Source organism: Chrysemys picta, chromosome 9 (assembly GCF_011386835.1).
Source record: "Chrysemys picta bellii isolate R12L10 chromosome 9, ASM1138683v2, whole genome shotgun sequence".
Taxonomy (NCBI): domain Eukaryota; kingdom Metazoa; phylum Chordata; order Testudines; family Emydidae; genus Chrysemys; species Chrysemys picta.
This window is the reverse complement of record NC_088799.1, coordinates 1355571-1373099: the sequence shown is the minus strand read 5'-3', so window position 1 is coordinate 1373099 and position 17529 is coordinate 1355571. Positions and strand designations below refer to the sequence as shown.

Here is a 17529-nt window from a genome sequence, read left to right as displayed (position 1 = left end):
AAAATTAATCCTCATCTTCTTTAAGGAACTAGCTGAAGCAATCTCAGAACCACTACCTATCATCATCAAGAACTCATGAAGGACAGATGACGTTTCAGAGGACTGGAAATGGGCAAACACCCTACCTATCTTATAAAATACACTTAAAAGTACGAAGTTGAAACAAAATTCCTATTTATTAATTATCATTTTTCTGAAGATAAGTGAGATGGGGTGTACCAGGCCCTTTGAGGCCCCCTGCTGGAGGCCCCAAAGTCCCACCACACACTACCCCAGGAAGGAGCAGTCGAGATGGGTCTTCCAGGCCTACCTAGATGGGCCTTGCGGAAGCAGCCAATCAGAGCCCAGCAAGCTCAGATAAAAGGACCTGCAGGACTGAGCAGGCCAGTCCCTGGTTGAGAGCAGACGGGTGCTCCTCTGTGTCAAAGGAGCTTGATGGGCTGCATTTGCTAAACCTGGGAGTGAGAGGATCTGAGAACTCTAGTCCTAAGGTACCAGACAGAAGTAAAGAGGTCAGGTGGGATGAGGCCTAAGGAATGTAGCAGCTATCAAGTAAAGGAAGCAGTAAGTGGCTGCTGTGTATAAGGTCCCTGGGTTGGGACCCTGAGTAGTGGGTGGACCCGGGTTCCCCCTCCCGGCAGTGCTGGAGTGTCTCACGCCCTGAAAAGAGAAACAGCTAGGTTAAAAGCCCAGGAAAAGGGGCTAGATTTAAAGAGCCCTGAGACAGCACCATAGCCTTCAAATCTTTTTCAGAGTCACTGCTTCCCAGGATAGAGTCCCTCATTCTGTTAGCACAGCCTACATTCTTTGTTCCTAGATGTATACATTTTGCTCCTTTGCGTTCACCAAACCCAGTTTCCTCCCAACTTTATCACCTTCACCTCGCCAGCTCATAAGAGCCCTGTCATCTCTCTTACCCACCTTATTGTATATGCAATTGATTTCTGAATCTTTTGACAATTTGTGGATTTGAAACGATTATTGAGCATCACAAGAATTTCCTGCCAGGAATTAAGCAATTAAAGCCTTTGTTTTTCAAAGACAATAGGCGCTCCGATTCCACTGTTAACGGTAATGCTATTGCGGAAAAAATGATCTGACACAAACACAGTTGAAGAGACTAGAAAAAAAACATTTCTATCTATATTCAATGCTGATATAAGCAATGACAAAGGAGACCACTCAAATGTAATATGATTCCTCAATTCAAGGTATTCTTCTGAAGGGAAGTTTAACATCCAAACCACACACACTGATCACACTTAATTTTATTCATTTATGAGAAATATACCATAAACACAGCTATCTAATAACCATGTACCTTTCTGACATCTCTTAGATTCATATTTTAGTCTGAATATTGTATTACCTGTAGTCATGCACCTCCTTAGTCAAACCTTTACTATGTTCATTATGAATTGAAGAGCAGGAAGTAGACTCATCCAGTCCCCTAAAATAATTGTAGAAATTAAACAAGTTCTCAGAATCAAGCTTCTTAGCTAATATTCTTTTTTTAAATTTCCCATTAAGATGCTTAGGAACTGTAAAGACCAGACATTTTTATTAGACGTTTAAGTTGCATTATACAAGAATATTAAAAAGCAGTCAGTTATGAATGTCATTCCACTCATTTTTGCCTAGTTATTGCAAGTATCAATTAGGTAAATTAAAGACTGAGCAGAAGACCACTGAATTCATCTCTTGGTTAGGTCAAGTCTGCCCTTTGGTTTTACATCACTTATTTTTAAATTTAAGTTTTTATTTTAAACACCTGTGTAACTAGTATTGGACGCTTCCACAAAAAAAAAAAAAGGCAAGAATTTATTTAATTTGAATTTAATAAAATGGATATGATATGGATTAGCTTTGACCTATAAATTACTATTCAAATCCCTCTTTAAAATTCTTTTCAATGAGGCCTACAAAAACTGACAACAATTAGACCACTGGTACAATGAAACCACTGCCATTGTCTTATTGTTTCCTTCTTACCCTCCCCCCCATACAACCTTAATTCAACCCCATTGTGCATATGCATTATGATACATTTTTAAATTATATGACATACCAATTTTCCCACAGGACCTCTGCCTCATTCAGTGCACAGGATGGATTCAATATTTCTTTTTATCTTCATCATTCAGTGTGTGGCCCATGTATTTACTGCACATCATCCAAACACTACCCTAAATACAGAATTATTAGTTTCCTCATGGGTTTTCTATAGTGCTCATAGTATCATTTTACCTCTTTACAAAGATTAATGAACTTATCTTCACAACATTCCCGTGAGGTGAGGTGGTATTCAGTTTCCTCATGTACAAAATGAGGAACTGGACACAGAGGTGAAAGCCAAAATTGTCAAAAGTGTCCATTAATTTTGGACAATCAATTTAAGAAGCCTAAGGCCTGATTTTTCAGAATAGTTAGCATTTTATAGCACTTTATATGTTTGACAGCAGAGCTCCCATGCACCTCATTTATAGTTGTGAACGCTTAGCTCTTCCGCCAATCTGACCCCAGGCGTGTTAAGTTGGGTACAAGGAAAATGAGGAACACATGTTGGCCATCGGAGAAATTCTGGTTGATGTGACTTGCCCAGACTCACATAGGAACTCTGTGGCAGAGGCCAGGATAGAATTAAATTCTCCAAGGGAGGCCTTAACAACAATGCCACCTTTTCTCTTCCTGCAGTTCCCTGCCACATTCACTGTGCACTTTCCAACTTGTGCAACAAATGAGACAGGGGTCCTACACTGACAACAACCTCGTTCACTACACAACCCTGCTTCACTCCCAGAGCACAGGAGAGAAAGTCTCATGTACAGAGTTTCTGTGCCTAGTGCCACAGCAGTCCTGGCAGATGAGATGAGCAACTGCACAGGAGACCCTGCTCAGGGGATGGAGCACCCTAATTTACTCTGCGGGAATGGCATATGCACAGTCCAGTTCAGCAGGTAGGAGCTGTGAAGGAATGAAGTATGTTCAGCGCAGATGGAATCTTCAGAGAATTTAGCAGCCAAGCTCTAACAAACTTCTTCTAAACACATGCAAACACATTTTTCAGAGGCTTTTTCAAAGAAACAGAAAAAGGCATCCATGACACACAGGCAGCCCCCTCTGCCAATGTCATATGTCTGCTCCAAAGCATGGAAGAGTTAAAGCTTCTTAATCAAACAACTGGCAGTTTTGTTTGTGGGGATTTTTAACAGGGGGGGGGGGGATACTTTCCCCTAATCTCATTGTCTGAAACAGATGAACCATTTTAGCTGAAAGTAAAAACAAACAAACAAACCAAAAACCTGCCACTCACACCTGAGGCAGACACCTCTCATGGAAAATCCAACCTAAACAGTTTAAGTCTGGCAAACTACAAGCAACTGAAAATAGGGTCCTATAATGCAAAGTGCTGGGCAATGTTACCTGTAGGCATTGCTGCCACATTGCCTCTAATTATGGTAAGTTTGGGGATTGAATATAGACTTCCAGTTACAAGATCTTTGCACTCAATTGAAACTAGCCAAGATATATATTTTTGTCCCCAAAAAAGACAGTAAGTTTCCTTACAGTTTTATCACTACTTGTACTCTGATGTAGTGGTTTTGCCAACTTTTCATACTACTTTTTACAGATTTCTTTAGAAAGCAAGAAATGTTTGTGGGGCAACATGACTGACAGGCTTTCACTTACGTAGCAAAGTTCCTTAATAGTGGGGGTTTAGTTATTTTTGCTTGCCTCCCTTACCCCACCTACCTTTTTTTTTTTTTTTTGGAGGGGGCCAAACATGAACTGTGTCCTAGACTTGTTTTAGCCTTAGGAGTTGTTTGTTTAGATGGCTGATCAGTCTGGTGAACCGGTGGTTAAGACTGCTTAAGTATGGTTAAGACAGCAGTTAAGCCTTTGAGCTGTCTGAATCTCCCACTGTAGCAAGCTGCTGTTCGAAAGTGGAAAAATGGGACCGTGTGTTCGTTTTGCCTTTCAGCATTGAAAGGAAAAGCTTATCTGCAGGGCCTGACATTGGTAACTTTCTTCTTGAACCCTGATGCCCCGTGCACCGCTACTGAATGAGGGAGGCGGTGGAGCTAATAACGCTCGGGAAAAGCATCTGGGGCTGTAACTCCATCTGGAAGCACTGTTAGGTCAACAATTTTCAGACCAATTTCATACCTCATTCTATTACTAATGAGAGAGTTCCAGCTCAGAAGCAGGATTAATGTGGAACGGCTGGGGTACATTTATGGACAGCTGGATAACTGGCCACTGGGGTGTAATCCCTCCCTCCCTCTGCTTTGGACCTGACTGAACAGCAATGTAAGAGGTGACTATTCCTCCACTGTGCGCTCTATATTGAATGGTTGCAAAAAAAAGAAATGTCACTTAATGCTGGGCCTCTGAAACAGCTTGCATCCACAGGCTTGCCTGACTTTGGGAAACGAGTGACGATCCCTCTTACCCTCTTTGACCTCCACATTTTCCTCCTACATCTCTAATTTAGACTGCAGATCACTACAAAAAAATCACAAGTGACCTAGAGCACAGGGGATATGTAGAAGTAAATCAGAGTGAAAGGTTTCAGAGTAGCAGCCGTGTTAGTCTGTATCCGCAAAAAGAAGAACAGGAGGACTTGTGGCTCTAATAAATTTGTTAGTCTCTAAGGTGCCACAAGTCCTCCTGTTCTTCTTTTTAAATCAGAGTGGACTCACTCAAGAGTACACCCTCCAAGAATCAAAAGTTATAGAAATATTCTCCTAACTTAACTCCAATTAAAGAGAAAATTACTCTTATCAGCTCCGTAGGGCACCAAAACAGAGTTATGGCTAAGGTACTTACAACCAGATTCTGCTCAAAATAAGATGTAAATAAAAAGTCTCAGAAGTGATAGGCCCCAACGCTGTGATCCCAGGAAGTGGAAGTCATTCAAAACAGTGGTTGAGAGAGTTTTGAGCACCTAGACACATGATCCAGGCAGAGGACCTAAACTTACTCACATTTCACATGCAGAATTCTCACCAACTCCAGCTGTGCCTCAGGGCAGGATGGCTCAACATGGGCCAGGAAGGAGGAACACACATATAGTGGGGCACAGAAGACGTCGGTAGGCTACACCTCTTCCCCAACAACAAACCAAGCCTTCTTAGGGGATGTCTACATTGCAGTTAAAAACTCAGGGCTGGCCTGTGCCAGCTGACTTGGGCTCGCAGGACGGTTTGATTGCCGTGTAGATGTCCAGGCTCAACCAGAGCTGGAATGTCTACACTGCAATTAACGAGCCCCACAACCCAGTCCTGCAAGCCCAAGTCAGCTGGCACAGGAGAGCCCCAGGCATCGACATACTCTTAGAGATGTGGTGTGCTAGTCAGTGGATTAACCAAGACCCCCGCTAGCAATCAAGAAAACCCTGAAGTTCATTGGGGAGATGGAAAAGGCTCAAACCAGAGAAAGATTCACAAGAAAACAGAATTGGAAAACAGTACTGGAATACTGTCATTTTTTATAAGCTTTTTGGGAACACAGTTATGGCTACCAAGAAAATACGTATACTTGCTCTGCAAGGCAAGGGTAAAAAAGAAGTGTTCTTACTTTTTGAAGTCAAAACTTTGGACTGCATCATTCCAGAAATACATTACGCTGTGGTGTGTGAAATAGCGAATCTGTAAGGCAAATACATGCAATTAGGTATTATGCTGGCATTGTTCAACACCCGATTTCTATTTCATTTAGTATCATGTTAAAAAATTATAACAAAACTGAACTTAAATTAGGTACACTATAAGTTTTAAAAATGAAATACAAAATGTTTCCTGTGTGCTCTCTCTCCAATACTGACAATATATTTTATACAAGATCGTTTACTTTTCAATAGTCTTATTCTTTCATTAATCCCACAATATACAGATGCACAAGATCTGTTACACTTTGTGACTTAAAATATAAGAGCACATTTCCCTACCTCAACCAACTGGCCTCTTTGGCAGTCTAAGCAGGTCACATGTATTGTACTGTGTGTGAATAATATGTATTCTTTTCATAGCTGCCTTGAAGATTAAGGATTCAGATACCACAGGTCCACTTACAGGAGAATATTTGTTTGGGTCGTTTCTATTCTCTTCAGCAGGGCTTTCACATGAATGACCACTATGGCCATTTGAAACTTTGTCTTCAATAGACTGAGGATTCTGTAATGGGTTGTCTCCCAGAGAACGCACAATACGAATCTTTGCACAAAACCATATCCTGAATTCATCCTAACAAAGAAAAAAATTGTTAATCGAGAAACAAATTGCAGAATACTGTTTAATACCTTGTAAGGATGTATAAAAGTGAACCTAGGGACATCTTTCTTTTCTTTAATAAGTACCAATGTCAGGTGGAAAACAATCCAATTAGCAAGGTCCACATATACTTACAGAAATGAAAGACACCATGGGATTGATACCAAATTACCCCAAGGACAAGGTTTTCCCTTTTATTTATAAAAACATTTTACCACTAACTCCACATAACACTAGCAGAAAACTTTCAAAGCTCTGATGTGTGCTAGTGAACCCTCAGACTCAGTTTTGGAATCTTTCGGTTTTTATAAATAAATGGCATGGTATTTCTTCCATATATTCAACAATAATTTATTATTTCAGAGCACGAGGGGGATTGGTTTACGCTAAGTGTGGGGGAGTGTCACTGGTATAGGGGATAGGCGATACAGAAGGAATAGCATGAGTGAAATGACTGCTCCCCTTAACTATTCAGCTCCCTGTTTTTCTATTTCTGGGCTATTCTGAAGTATAAGATTTATTGTATAGAAATATTGGCACTTTTTGTGAGTGTTCTGCAGAAACTTTCAACCTTAATTTTTAAAAGTATCGGGGGGGGGGGGGAATTAATTTATACATGCATAGCACTCCCAAATGTGGAGGTGATGTCCATGTGAAGTGGCAAAGCCATGTGATAAATTGCAGAATTATGTGATAAATTTACTACACACCTTTGTCTGCCTCCTCCTGCCCAGGAAACCAACTACTCTGGGCCTTATTCTAGCTTTCAAAATTCATTAACAGACAGCAGCTACCATTTTATTTTGCAATTAATCTGCCAGAGAAACTTTATCCTGTAAAACGTGGAGTCTTCCCGAAAATTACACCTGACCAAAGCCCAAAACAAGCAAGATCTAGCCTTGGGTCAGTAACAAACTTTCCTATACATAAGCTTTATACCGTTGGAAGAGGGAGATTTCCAGTTTCCCAATGGGATCCTGAACACCTACTTCTAGCCCCTGGGGTGCCAGAGATAGTTTCATATATAATATATGTGGGAATAAGTAGAATGGATGCAAATAATCTTGCATTAATATGAAGATGGTGTTGCATAGCTTTGTCCCCACATTTTCCACTTCTCCTGTTTATATCCTCTTCCTTTGTACAGGACTTGACATTGGTTGAATTAAGTAATTAATACCAGATATCCACTCATAACCTGCAATCCCTGATGCTTTAACCTCTCCATGTCACTTTGTAGTTTATTTCTGTCCTCTTCTATCTAGACTGCCTCTCCAATTTGGTGTTATCTGCACATTTGTTCATGGCTGAATTTACATCAAAGAAACATTGGAGAAAGAAAGACATGAAAAGCTGTGCAGAGCTTTCTTAAGGGTTAGAAATGAGCAGAAAAACTGTTGGAAATCCTAGCAGTCCTGAACGAGGGCCACAACTAGAAGAAAGCATTTTTGTTAGATGCGTGATGGATGTTGCACCATTGTGACAGAAGCTGTTCTGCACATCACTGACGGTAGCTTGAGAACCTCTATATTATGCTATACAAAACTCTGAGGCCGGTGCAGCAACAGCCTTAGCTCACGGCCTTCCAAAACCAGGTCTAATCAGTTCCTGAAATCTTCTATACAAAAGAAAACTAAGTAGGATATGAGGAGTAAATCTTGGAGGAAGATAGTCTTCTTTAGACATTTACATACACAAATTAAATTCTACAGTAATATTGCTTTAGCTAAAAAGGACACTGTCGAGATATTGCCTGTATATTGTTCATATATTTTGCCTGTGCACCTACCTTATAATCATCCTTTCTTGAGAGTAAAATCAATTTCTTGATATTTATTTTTCTCAACTATTAAATAGAGTTATGAATGCAAACTATATGGAATAACGAGTGCATGACTATCAAACCTTTTGAAAAATCCTCTTAGCGAAGATGTTAAAAGTTTCACTGAATGCTATTTAGTTTCTATTACTTATTTAGGCAAACACAAAATACTAAAGTATCAAAAGTCCTTACTAATAACAGCAAACGTCCTTTGGATATTCACCATTCTTCTCAGACACAAAGCTACACAAGCAGAGTACAATCTTTTACAAGTTTCATAGCAAATAGAGTATTTTTTCTGAAGTCCTCATGATTTAATTTACCCCAAAGCCTCCTTCATGTTTTCAATTTGCTTATCACTGGCAAACTACCCTGATCATTTATTTATAAACTGTGATGCAAAGGAAGTAATATCACTAAGGTTACAAGCCTGAGAGCTGACAACTACCACCTCTAACTTTTCTGTTTCAAACACTGCATTCACAAAACTAGAGCACATTCAATGTACAAACTTACAGTCGTTCTCAGTAGCACCACTTCACAGTCTTTAAGTGTAGTCCTTTTGCACGTTGCTCTCACACGCCACTCAGGCATCCAGTAGAGGAGAAGGAGGAGGAAGCCACCAGTACAAAGCACCCCTATAGCAACTAAAACTAGCTTCCAGTGGCACCGATTATAACCATAAATCTCCTGTACGGAAACAGGGAAACAAATAATGAACAAAGATATCCTTAATTGCTTTGGCTGAAAAATTCAGGAGTAACCTGTTACAAACTGTGGCAGATAAATGTGTCATATTTCAAAGGTTTTTCCTCCTTTTCCTTGCTAGGGGGAGGGTTCAAAAAAGTTTATTCATTATATTGTGGCTACTGCTTCTGTTCAACGCTGCACATAGACTCATTAAAACCCACAGAAGTGCTACATACACACCAATTTAAAAACACTGCAATACAGACACAGACTCCTCCCTGGACTGTTCCTGAGGCAGTTATGCAGGGAAACTTACGTTACAATCTAACCTTTAGTTTTTAAGGACCTGGTTCTGGTCCATGGTTCTGAAGATGTAACTGGACATGGCATGCAAGCCTGCTCTACACCCCAACAACTGCTGGGAACAGTTTAGTATACTTCTTTCTGCTCACAATCAGACAACAAACTAGGGTGGATAAAACTGATAATTTTGGGGGGGGGGGGGAATGATTTTAATCTTTTTTATTTTATTTAAATTATATAGTTTTTTAAATAAACCTGTTAAAATGAAATCTGAATTTAATACAAAATATGTTAGGACCTAAACTTATTATAATGTCTTACAACAATTAAAAAAAAATATGCTGAATACATGAGCCTCTATCAAAGTCTTTGAGTTAAAGACTGCTTTTCTATATAAAGAAAGAATCAGGGGTAAAACATCTAATTTTTAGGTCAAGCTTTATAAATAGGGCACTATAGGTCATGTATTGTAGTAAGGGCTTGTTTTGTTTAATAAAAATACATTTTATATGCTGTTTTGGGTGTTTAATTAAGTTTCAGTTACCATCCTAATGCAACATGATACAAATCACGAGCAAAAGGTTAATTATCTATAAAATAGCATATCATTCACCATTTTCTAACAGACTAAAATGTACAATTAATAATCTGAAAATATTAAGCTTTATAATTGCTTCAACAAAGGTATATAGTTACAGTGTACCCTCCCAGGCAGGGAACAAAAGTGTACCAAGTCTAGTGTAAAGGCTCTATTTAGCTGTAAATCAGCATGTTTTAACTGTTATTATATCAACCAATGAAAAAGCATCTTCTTTAGAAAATAACTAGTACAAGTTGTTTAAAATCGAGGACTTAAATCAACACTTTGCTGATTTAAATCAGGCTGACTGACAAATGGGTTTCATTCTCTGGGGAAGAAATAAAAAGGGGGTAGTTGGGAATGGGAGGAAGGCATGAACTGAGGGCTTGGCTACAGTCGGGCGGCAGCGCTGTGAAGTGCGAGTGTAGTCGCGCCGCCAGCGCTGCGAGAGCTCTCTCCACCTCTCCGAGGGGAGTAGCGTGCAGCGCTGCAGGCTCTGATTACATTGGCGCTGTACAGCGCTGTACTCGCTGCGTTCAGGGGGGTGTTTTTTCACACCCCTCAGCGCAGCAAGTTGCAGCGCTATGCAGCGCTATACAGCGCTAGTGTAGCCAAGGCCTAAGTGTTTCAGTGCAGTAACACAAAGGAAACTTTCAGATGCTGAGCTGTATTTCCTCTGTCTCAGATTACACGGAACAGATTTCCTGCTCTGACGTATCAGTGAAATGGAAGCTGTCACTGGGACCCACCAGCATCATTCACATTGATGAAAATATGAACACTGAACAATATTTGCAAAATCTCTTTTTGAAATATCATTACACTCTAATTGCTAGAGCTCTTATTTTTGTCAAAAGGTTTTTTTTTAGGGTTTTGGCCAGGACAGTCCCTTCTTTAAGCCCTGTCCCAGCCATCCTGACTTTTTTGGAAAAAATGGGTGTTTGTCCCATTTATTCTTGCCAACTTGATCAGTTGGCCAGAGCACATGGGACAGATGCTCACTTTGGTCAAACAAGTTGGATGCAGAGGAAAATGCTGGGTGGGGGTTGAGCTACAAGGCCAGCCCCTCGCAAGGGGGGGGGGAGGAGAGCAGGGAGCAGGCAAGCAGCAATGCCAGCCCCTTGCGGGGGGGTGGGGTGGAGGGGGGAGGGGAGCAGGGAGCAGGCAAGCAGCAATGCCAGCCCCTCATATGGCCGGGGGGGGGGGGGGGGGGGAACGGGAGCAGGGCTCAGGCAAGCAGCAATGCCAGACCCAGCCTTGCACGGGGGGGCTCATGGGGACTGTGCCTTAAGCAATATGCCCCAAACAGAAAAGCAACATTTTCTTCAATTTGTGAAACGAGACCATAAAACTGATTACCATCTCATCCTCCTCGCCTGTATTGACAATCTTCTTTTCTTCCTTTTCCATGTTTACTGAGATAAGAAACTTCTCAACTTCAGATACCGGAAGACCTCTAGCAAGAGAAGTATTAAAAAAACAAAAAAAAAAGGGAAAAAAAAACACTATTGAAGCAATATTTTGACTACTGTGCACAGGCATTAACTTTTGATGTGTCATTGTCATAACTACATTCACAACATGCATGTACATGAAATGCACTGACACAACCTGCTTTCATCTAACTCTTAACAGAATTTGTGACCATAGTAGATGTTGAAGTATTTTGCTGTTCAATATACAGAAGTGCCCACTAAAATAGTTAAACTTTAAAATTATTTTTCAAAACCCAATTTTATTCTAGAAGTCTATAAACTGTTATTTGACAAATGTAAACAGATATAACTAAAAATGTACTTCTAGCTACTTAGATGCCTCACTAATATTAGTGAATTTAATCTCACAACACCCTTGTAACGTATGGAAATATCTTCATTCTAAAGATGGGGAACCAAGATACATTGAGATTACGTGATTTGCCCAAGGTCACTCAGGAAATCTGTGGCAGAACCAAGAAGTGAACCCAAATCTCCTCACTCTAAGTTCAGTGCCCTGGCCATAAAGCCATGCTTTAATTTCAACTTGAAATTGGTTGACACCTCTAACTGAATTTTTTATTTATTATTAATTATTATTACTATAACATTATATATAATATTATATCAAGACTAAAGCACCTCGGTAAACATACACACCATTATATATCCTTAGTATGAACTGTATTTTTAGATTCTTATGGAGGTGGAAATGCACAGCTGGAGAGCAGTACCAAACAGAACACAAGAATTAGAAATTCTTACCAAATTTTTTTTTTTTTTTTGGTATTGTGACAGCACCCAAGGGCCCCACTCAGGAGCAGGCCTATACCACGCTAGGTGCTGAACAAATGTACAGAAAGACAGTCCCTGCCCGGACAAAGCATTTCCAAACTCAAAAAAAGACAAGAAGTGAGTAACAAACAAAAGAGAAGGTGGAAAGTGAAGGGTGACGAGGGTAACAGTAGTAGGGTCACACAGTTATGTGAGTTTATTAGGTGCCTACATTGATGTTTCTGTCTCATTAGAAAGGTGCTCTCTTTTACAATTAAATATTAACTATCTAATGGACTTTCATCCTAGCCATAACAGATGGACAGTTTCTTGCAGGGTACACACCAGACATCAAGAATTGAGAAGTGATGGCCATAGGATTATTTCTGGGTTTTCGATGCACCTGTCAGGGATGGTCTACATAATACTTAGTCCTGCCATGAGTGCAGGGGACTGGACTAGATGACCTCTTGAGGTCCCTTCCAGTCCTATGATTCTATGACAAGGGATAGTGTGGAAGAAACTGTAGAGCAGTGGTCTCCAACCTTTTTACACCCAAGATCTGCTGGCATGGTTCTCATAACACAAGAACTAGGGGTCACCAAAATGAAATCAATAGGCAGCAGGTTTAAAACAAACAAAAGGAAGTATTTCTTCACACAACGCAGAGTCAGCCTGTGGAACTCCCTGCCAGAGGATGTTGTGAAGGCCAAGACTATAACAGGGTTCAAAAAAGAACTAGAAAAATTCATGGAAGATAGGTCCATCAATGGCTATTAGCCAGGATGGGCAGGGATGGTGTCCCTAGCCCCTGTTTGCCAGAAGCTGGGAATGAGCGACAGGGGATGGATCACTTGAGGATTACCTGGTCTGTTCATTCCCTCTGGGGCACCTGGCATTGGCCACTGTCGGAAGACAGGACACTGGGCTAGATGGACCTTTGGTCTGACCCAGTATGGCCGTTCTTATGTTCTTATGTCATCCTCTATGTGAGCCAGCTCTAGAGGGGGATGGGCCACTTTGTCAGTGGGTCTCACAGCTATTTCCTAACAGCAGAGGAATGAGGACACTCAGGCATCTTGGGTTCCCATGCCAGGCTCTGGAGGGGAGTGTGCTCTAGTGGGCACAGACTCTTCTGCCCACTTCCTCCAAAGCGTGACCCTTTCTGCTCCATCCCCTCCAATCTGCCCCTGTCCTGTCTCTCCCCCACCTTTAGTTCCCTGTCCCAGTTCTACCCTCCTCACCTAGTCAGTCCCACTCCTCACATCTCAGACTTCTCATCCTAGTCCCAGGCTCCTTGACCACCCATGCCCACTCCCTCCCAAACCCTCCGACTCCTTGTTTCCAGTCTGCTTGGCCAGCCAGTCCCAGTTTCCCCTCTCCTGCGCCTCATCCGATCTCTGTCCACCCCGGCCTCCAGTTACTCCTGCCCACATTCCTCAGCCCCACTGGCTGCCCATCTCCCTCCCCAGGACCTTTGTCCAACATCAGCATCCCTCACCCCAGGATCCTTTTTCAGTCTCTCTGCACAACCAGTCCCAGTTCTCTCCTTTCCAGCATTCAGACTCCTGTATCCCCTCCCCTCCAACTCCTTTCCTCACCCCCAGGGGTTCCCAGTTCTCATCCAACCGTTTCCCTCTCTTGCTCCGAGTCTTTCCCTCCACCCCACCAGCTCTCAGTCCCAATCCCCTTGCCCTGGCAGTGCACTGCCCCCTCTCCCCAATCACTTCCCACCCCACTCCTTTCCACTTCTTGTCCCTTCTGCATTTGAACGAGGCAGCTTTTCCCTCCACACTGCCGGGGGCAGGGGCATGAGTAGAGGCGAGAGGCACCCTGCTCTCAGTTCTCATGCCCAGCCACAGCTGCCACTGCAGTAAAAGTCAGCCCTAGGCTGGCGCATGTCCAAGGAATACATGATCTTCAGAGAATGTAGCTGCAAAGCACTAGCAAGTCAAAACTGAGCATGTGTGAACTGAAATGTTTCAAAGACTTATCACTTGGCCAAATTTTGAGAGATTTTCACGCGGAAGGCAAAAGGCATATACACCTCTACCCTGATATAACGCGACCCGATATAACACGAATTCAGAGATAACGCGGTAAAGCAGTGCTCCGGGGGGGCGGATCAAAGCAAGTTCGATATAACGCGGTTTCATCTATAACACGGAAAGATTTTTTGGCTCCCGAGGACAGCGTTATATCGGGGTAGAGGCATATATCCCTGCCACAAAGGCTGCCTCTCGGCCAAAATTCAAGTCACTGCTCCAAAGCATAAGGGTGCAAGAGCTTCTCAAAGAAAGTCAATGGAATTTTTTAGTATGGACAAAACATGTTTTTCCCTAGCTTCATTCTCAGAAATGACTGAACCATTTTAGCTGAAATATCAACCCAAATGGTTAAAGTTTGGCAAAGTTAAAAATGACTGAAAACAGGGTGAAGGGAACCATCAGGCAGCATTATTGGGAGTGCTTCCACCCCCACCTGTAATAGAACTTGTATTATTGTATGCTTAGGCCTTGATCCCTCTTGGAGAACTGTGCAGGCAGCCCATGTTCCAACACAGACAACCACTGAAGTCAACTGGGATCCAAATGGGTGCAGGAGTCCATCTGCAGGGAGTTCTTTGCAGGATCAAGTTCTTAGATAATAATAGAAGCCTCACTATGAAATAAAGATTAAAAATAATTTCTATATTATCTTTTTTTAAATAAATATCACTTCTAGTCAGCTGAAAAACTGTGTCAGTGTCCTCCCACATTTGATTGAACCAAGTCAATCAATATTAGCTGTCACAGTTCCAATGGAAGCAGAATCTCGACAAACAAATTATTCAGAAAAATGTATTAACACTTAGTGTACTCTAGAGCTAGAGAGTCCCCATTTGTCTTCAAACTATGCTTTGGCACTATTCACTGACAAGCCTGCACAAGACAGGCCTCTTAGAACCTGTGAAGCTAAAATGATTTCTCCTAATAAAAATATTTGAATTTTAAAAGTCCAGTTGGACTACTTACTTTGGTCATTCAAGGTGTCTATATTGCTAAAAGGGCTTCCAGTCATAAAAATAGAAATACGACAAACTCAATTTCCCATTCCATTGCTAAACTGACATTTTTATATCACATGACCAACTAAAATCGAACCATTGGTGTAAATTTCTGACTCTAGTTTGACTTCACTTTTTTTTTTTTTTTTTTTTTTTATTTCAAATGCACACCACTGCTCCATGGAGTACACAACAGTTAAACAAAGTTCTCTCTAAAACCAGGTATTTGAGTTTATTAAAATTGTCACCTGTACGTTCTTCACTACACAGCAGATTAATTTTGAAGAATCTTTTTAACTGAGGAAAATATCTTGGAAATTTTATTAGTAAAAACTGCCCTAAATTAATTAATGGTTTCTAACAAAATTCACAAAATTGACCATTAGATTAACAACACATGTCAAATGCAAGTTTATGTACCCACAACAGATAAATCACAGGATTATTTTTTTTCAAATCAGTTTGTATAACCAGAAAAGTTTTTGGTGCCTAATGAATTATAGTTTATAGTAAAGTTCACAGCAATCGTGAGAAAAGTGAGAAAAGATTTCCATTTATCATGCTGGAACTAACTTGCTCCAGCCCTAAAAAAAACATGCACGTTACTCTGCTGCACTATCAGTCTCAGTGCCTGACGGCAGAGTTCGAGTCTTGCTGAGAACAGCGAGCCAAAGCAAACAGTTGCCAGCACTGAGGGGCAGAAGAATAAATGGTACCGAGAAAGCACTGAGGGGGAGAGGAATAAATGGTATTTGATTATTCATATTTGCATATCTGTTTGCAAATCTGGATCAATTTACATTCTTAAACTGGGACTCATTCCACAAACCACATGGCACAGATAATCTAAGTGTATTTTATTATACTGCTAGGCATTCAAAAAGTAACAAAAAAGGCAAAGTACGCTGATACAGAGTTTTCATTTTGGTACTGAAAATCCTATTTCAGAAATAAGACTGTTACTTTAAAAATTAATACAAATATAACAAACTACTCCCTCATATAAGTTCTATCTTCTTTTCTAATTCAAACATGTATATACCATGCTGTCTAGCCACCAGAACCCACAACAACAAATATATGCATTCCAATGTAAATACATGAACACACCCTCACCCCGTAAATATCAAAAAGTTGCTGCAATTTGCAAATTAAATGTTCAATTCTGCAAACCTTGTCGCATAACTTTCATAAGTATTTCCAACGGAACTCCCTGAGTAAAAACTACTCACATGAATCAGAGTTTGCAGGATCAGGACATAACCTCAAATATTCAAACAGTTAGTACAAGTAGTGTGTCCTCAAAACTTCCCTAGCATAAATTAATGTTAAGCAGGTAAAATTCCTTCATCTCACCACTGCCAGCTGCTCTCTCCCTACATCTCCCCACCCTCTAGCTGGGCTCCAGATGAAGCAGCTCCTGGAATCTGAAGGCCATCCAAAAGCAGGGAGTGGACGCTTGCTCTGCGCCCTGCTGATTAGCTAAGTCATAGAAAGGAACAGAAACAGACACCTGCAAATAGCAGCAGTGGTAATGGATCAACCCCCTTCTTTGCCAAGCGTGTCACTGGTAAAGAGCCAGTCACTTTGGTCTTCAGGCAGCCATGGACCTGAGGAAAAGGCCAAGGTTCAGCTGGCTCCATCAACAGCATGGAGAAAAGAGAGTCAAGATTAGAAGGAAGGAGAATAAAGGAAAGCAGTGTGAACAGGAAGAGTGGCCAAAAAAAAAAAGGGAAGCTGAGGGAACCCAATAAAAGGCAGAATGAAGTAGAAAGAAAAAATGACATGAGAAACAAGATGGCAGATGTGAAGAGAAAGAGAAAGAAAGTGAAGAAAAAGCAAGTAGCGACAGTTTAAGAACAGCAAGTTTTATTTGTATGTTTTACTTATTCTAAATGCATCACAGTGAATACAAATAGACACAAATTAAAAATTATATCAAATTGGTTTAAGCGCTTATGTTCCTAGCAGCTTGCCAATATAGTCCTCTGCTACAAAGTTGGGCAACATTAATAAATGTGGTATTGTTAAAAGCGTTCTAGCTGTACTCAGCCATTATACGAAGAGTGACTATATTCTCCTCCGAATATTCTCAATTCCTCATTTCAAACGTTAATTTGCACTAATGTACAAATGAGACAGAAAGTCACAAATATGCAAAATATGTTAAAATTAACATTTCATGGTAATTTATCTATCAAAAGACTTTTTAAAGTCTAATGAGATTCCTGAGGACCATTATTAGACTATTTTCTTTGGTTCTGAAATCAACTTTCTAAGCTTCTGTATAGTTTGTAGAGAACATTTGTAACAATTTTGTATGGAAAAGATTTTAAGTCAACAATGCTGAACATTTGTCACAGGTATGAGTTTCTGCTGAAAGCATGAGCAGTTGCCATAAGTTAAAGAACTGGAAAAAACAAGTTAACTGAAAATTGCAGAATGGTAGGAGAAAATGAGAGAACCTCTAATCTTGGGAAGGATATCTCCACACAAGAGGAAAGAATGAAGTTTTGAAGAGAGACATTCCCGGTGCCTGGATGTATACAATACTACGTTCTAAGATG

General features: G+C 40.8%; 1 protein-coding gene across 6 annotated transcripts in view; it reads right to left on the bottom strand.

Annotated features, from left to right (window-relative positions):
• ATP13A3 (ATPase 13A3) overlaps nt 1–17529 on the bottom strand; it is a 115530-nt gene that overhangs the window by 56986 nt on the left and 41015 nt on the right. For 5 of the 6 annotated variants that reach the window (XM_065557481.1, XM_065557485.1, XM_065557484.1 and 2 more), the window contains 5 exons: nt 11027–11123; nt 8611–8784; nt 6075–6245; nt 5581–5651; nt 1370–1450 (listed from right to left, as the gene is read on the bottom strand). In XM_065557481.1, the coding sequence (XP_065413553.1) occupies nt 1370–1450; nt 5581–5651; nt 6075–6245; nt 8611–8784; nt 11027–11077 (548 nt within the window). In that variant the 5' untranslated portion in view covers nt 11078–11123. Of the gene's footprint in view, nt 1–1369; nt 1451–5580; nt 5652–5950; nt 6246–8610; nt 8785–11026; nt 11124–17529 lie in introns of those variants that run through there. The other variant, XM_042843854.2, reaches the window with a different exon arrangement.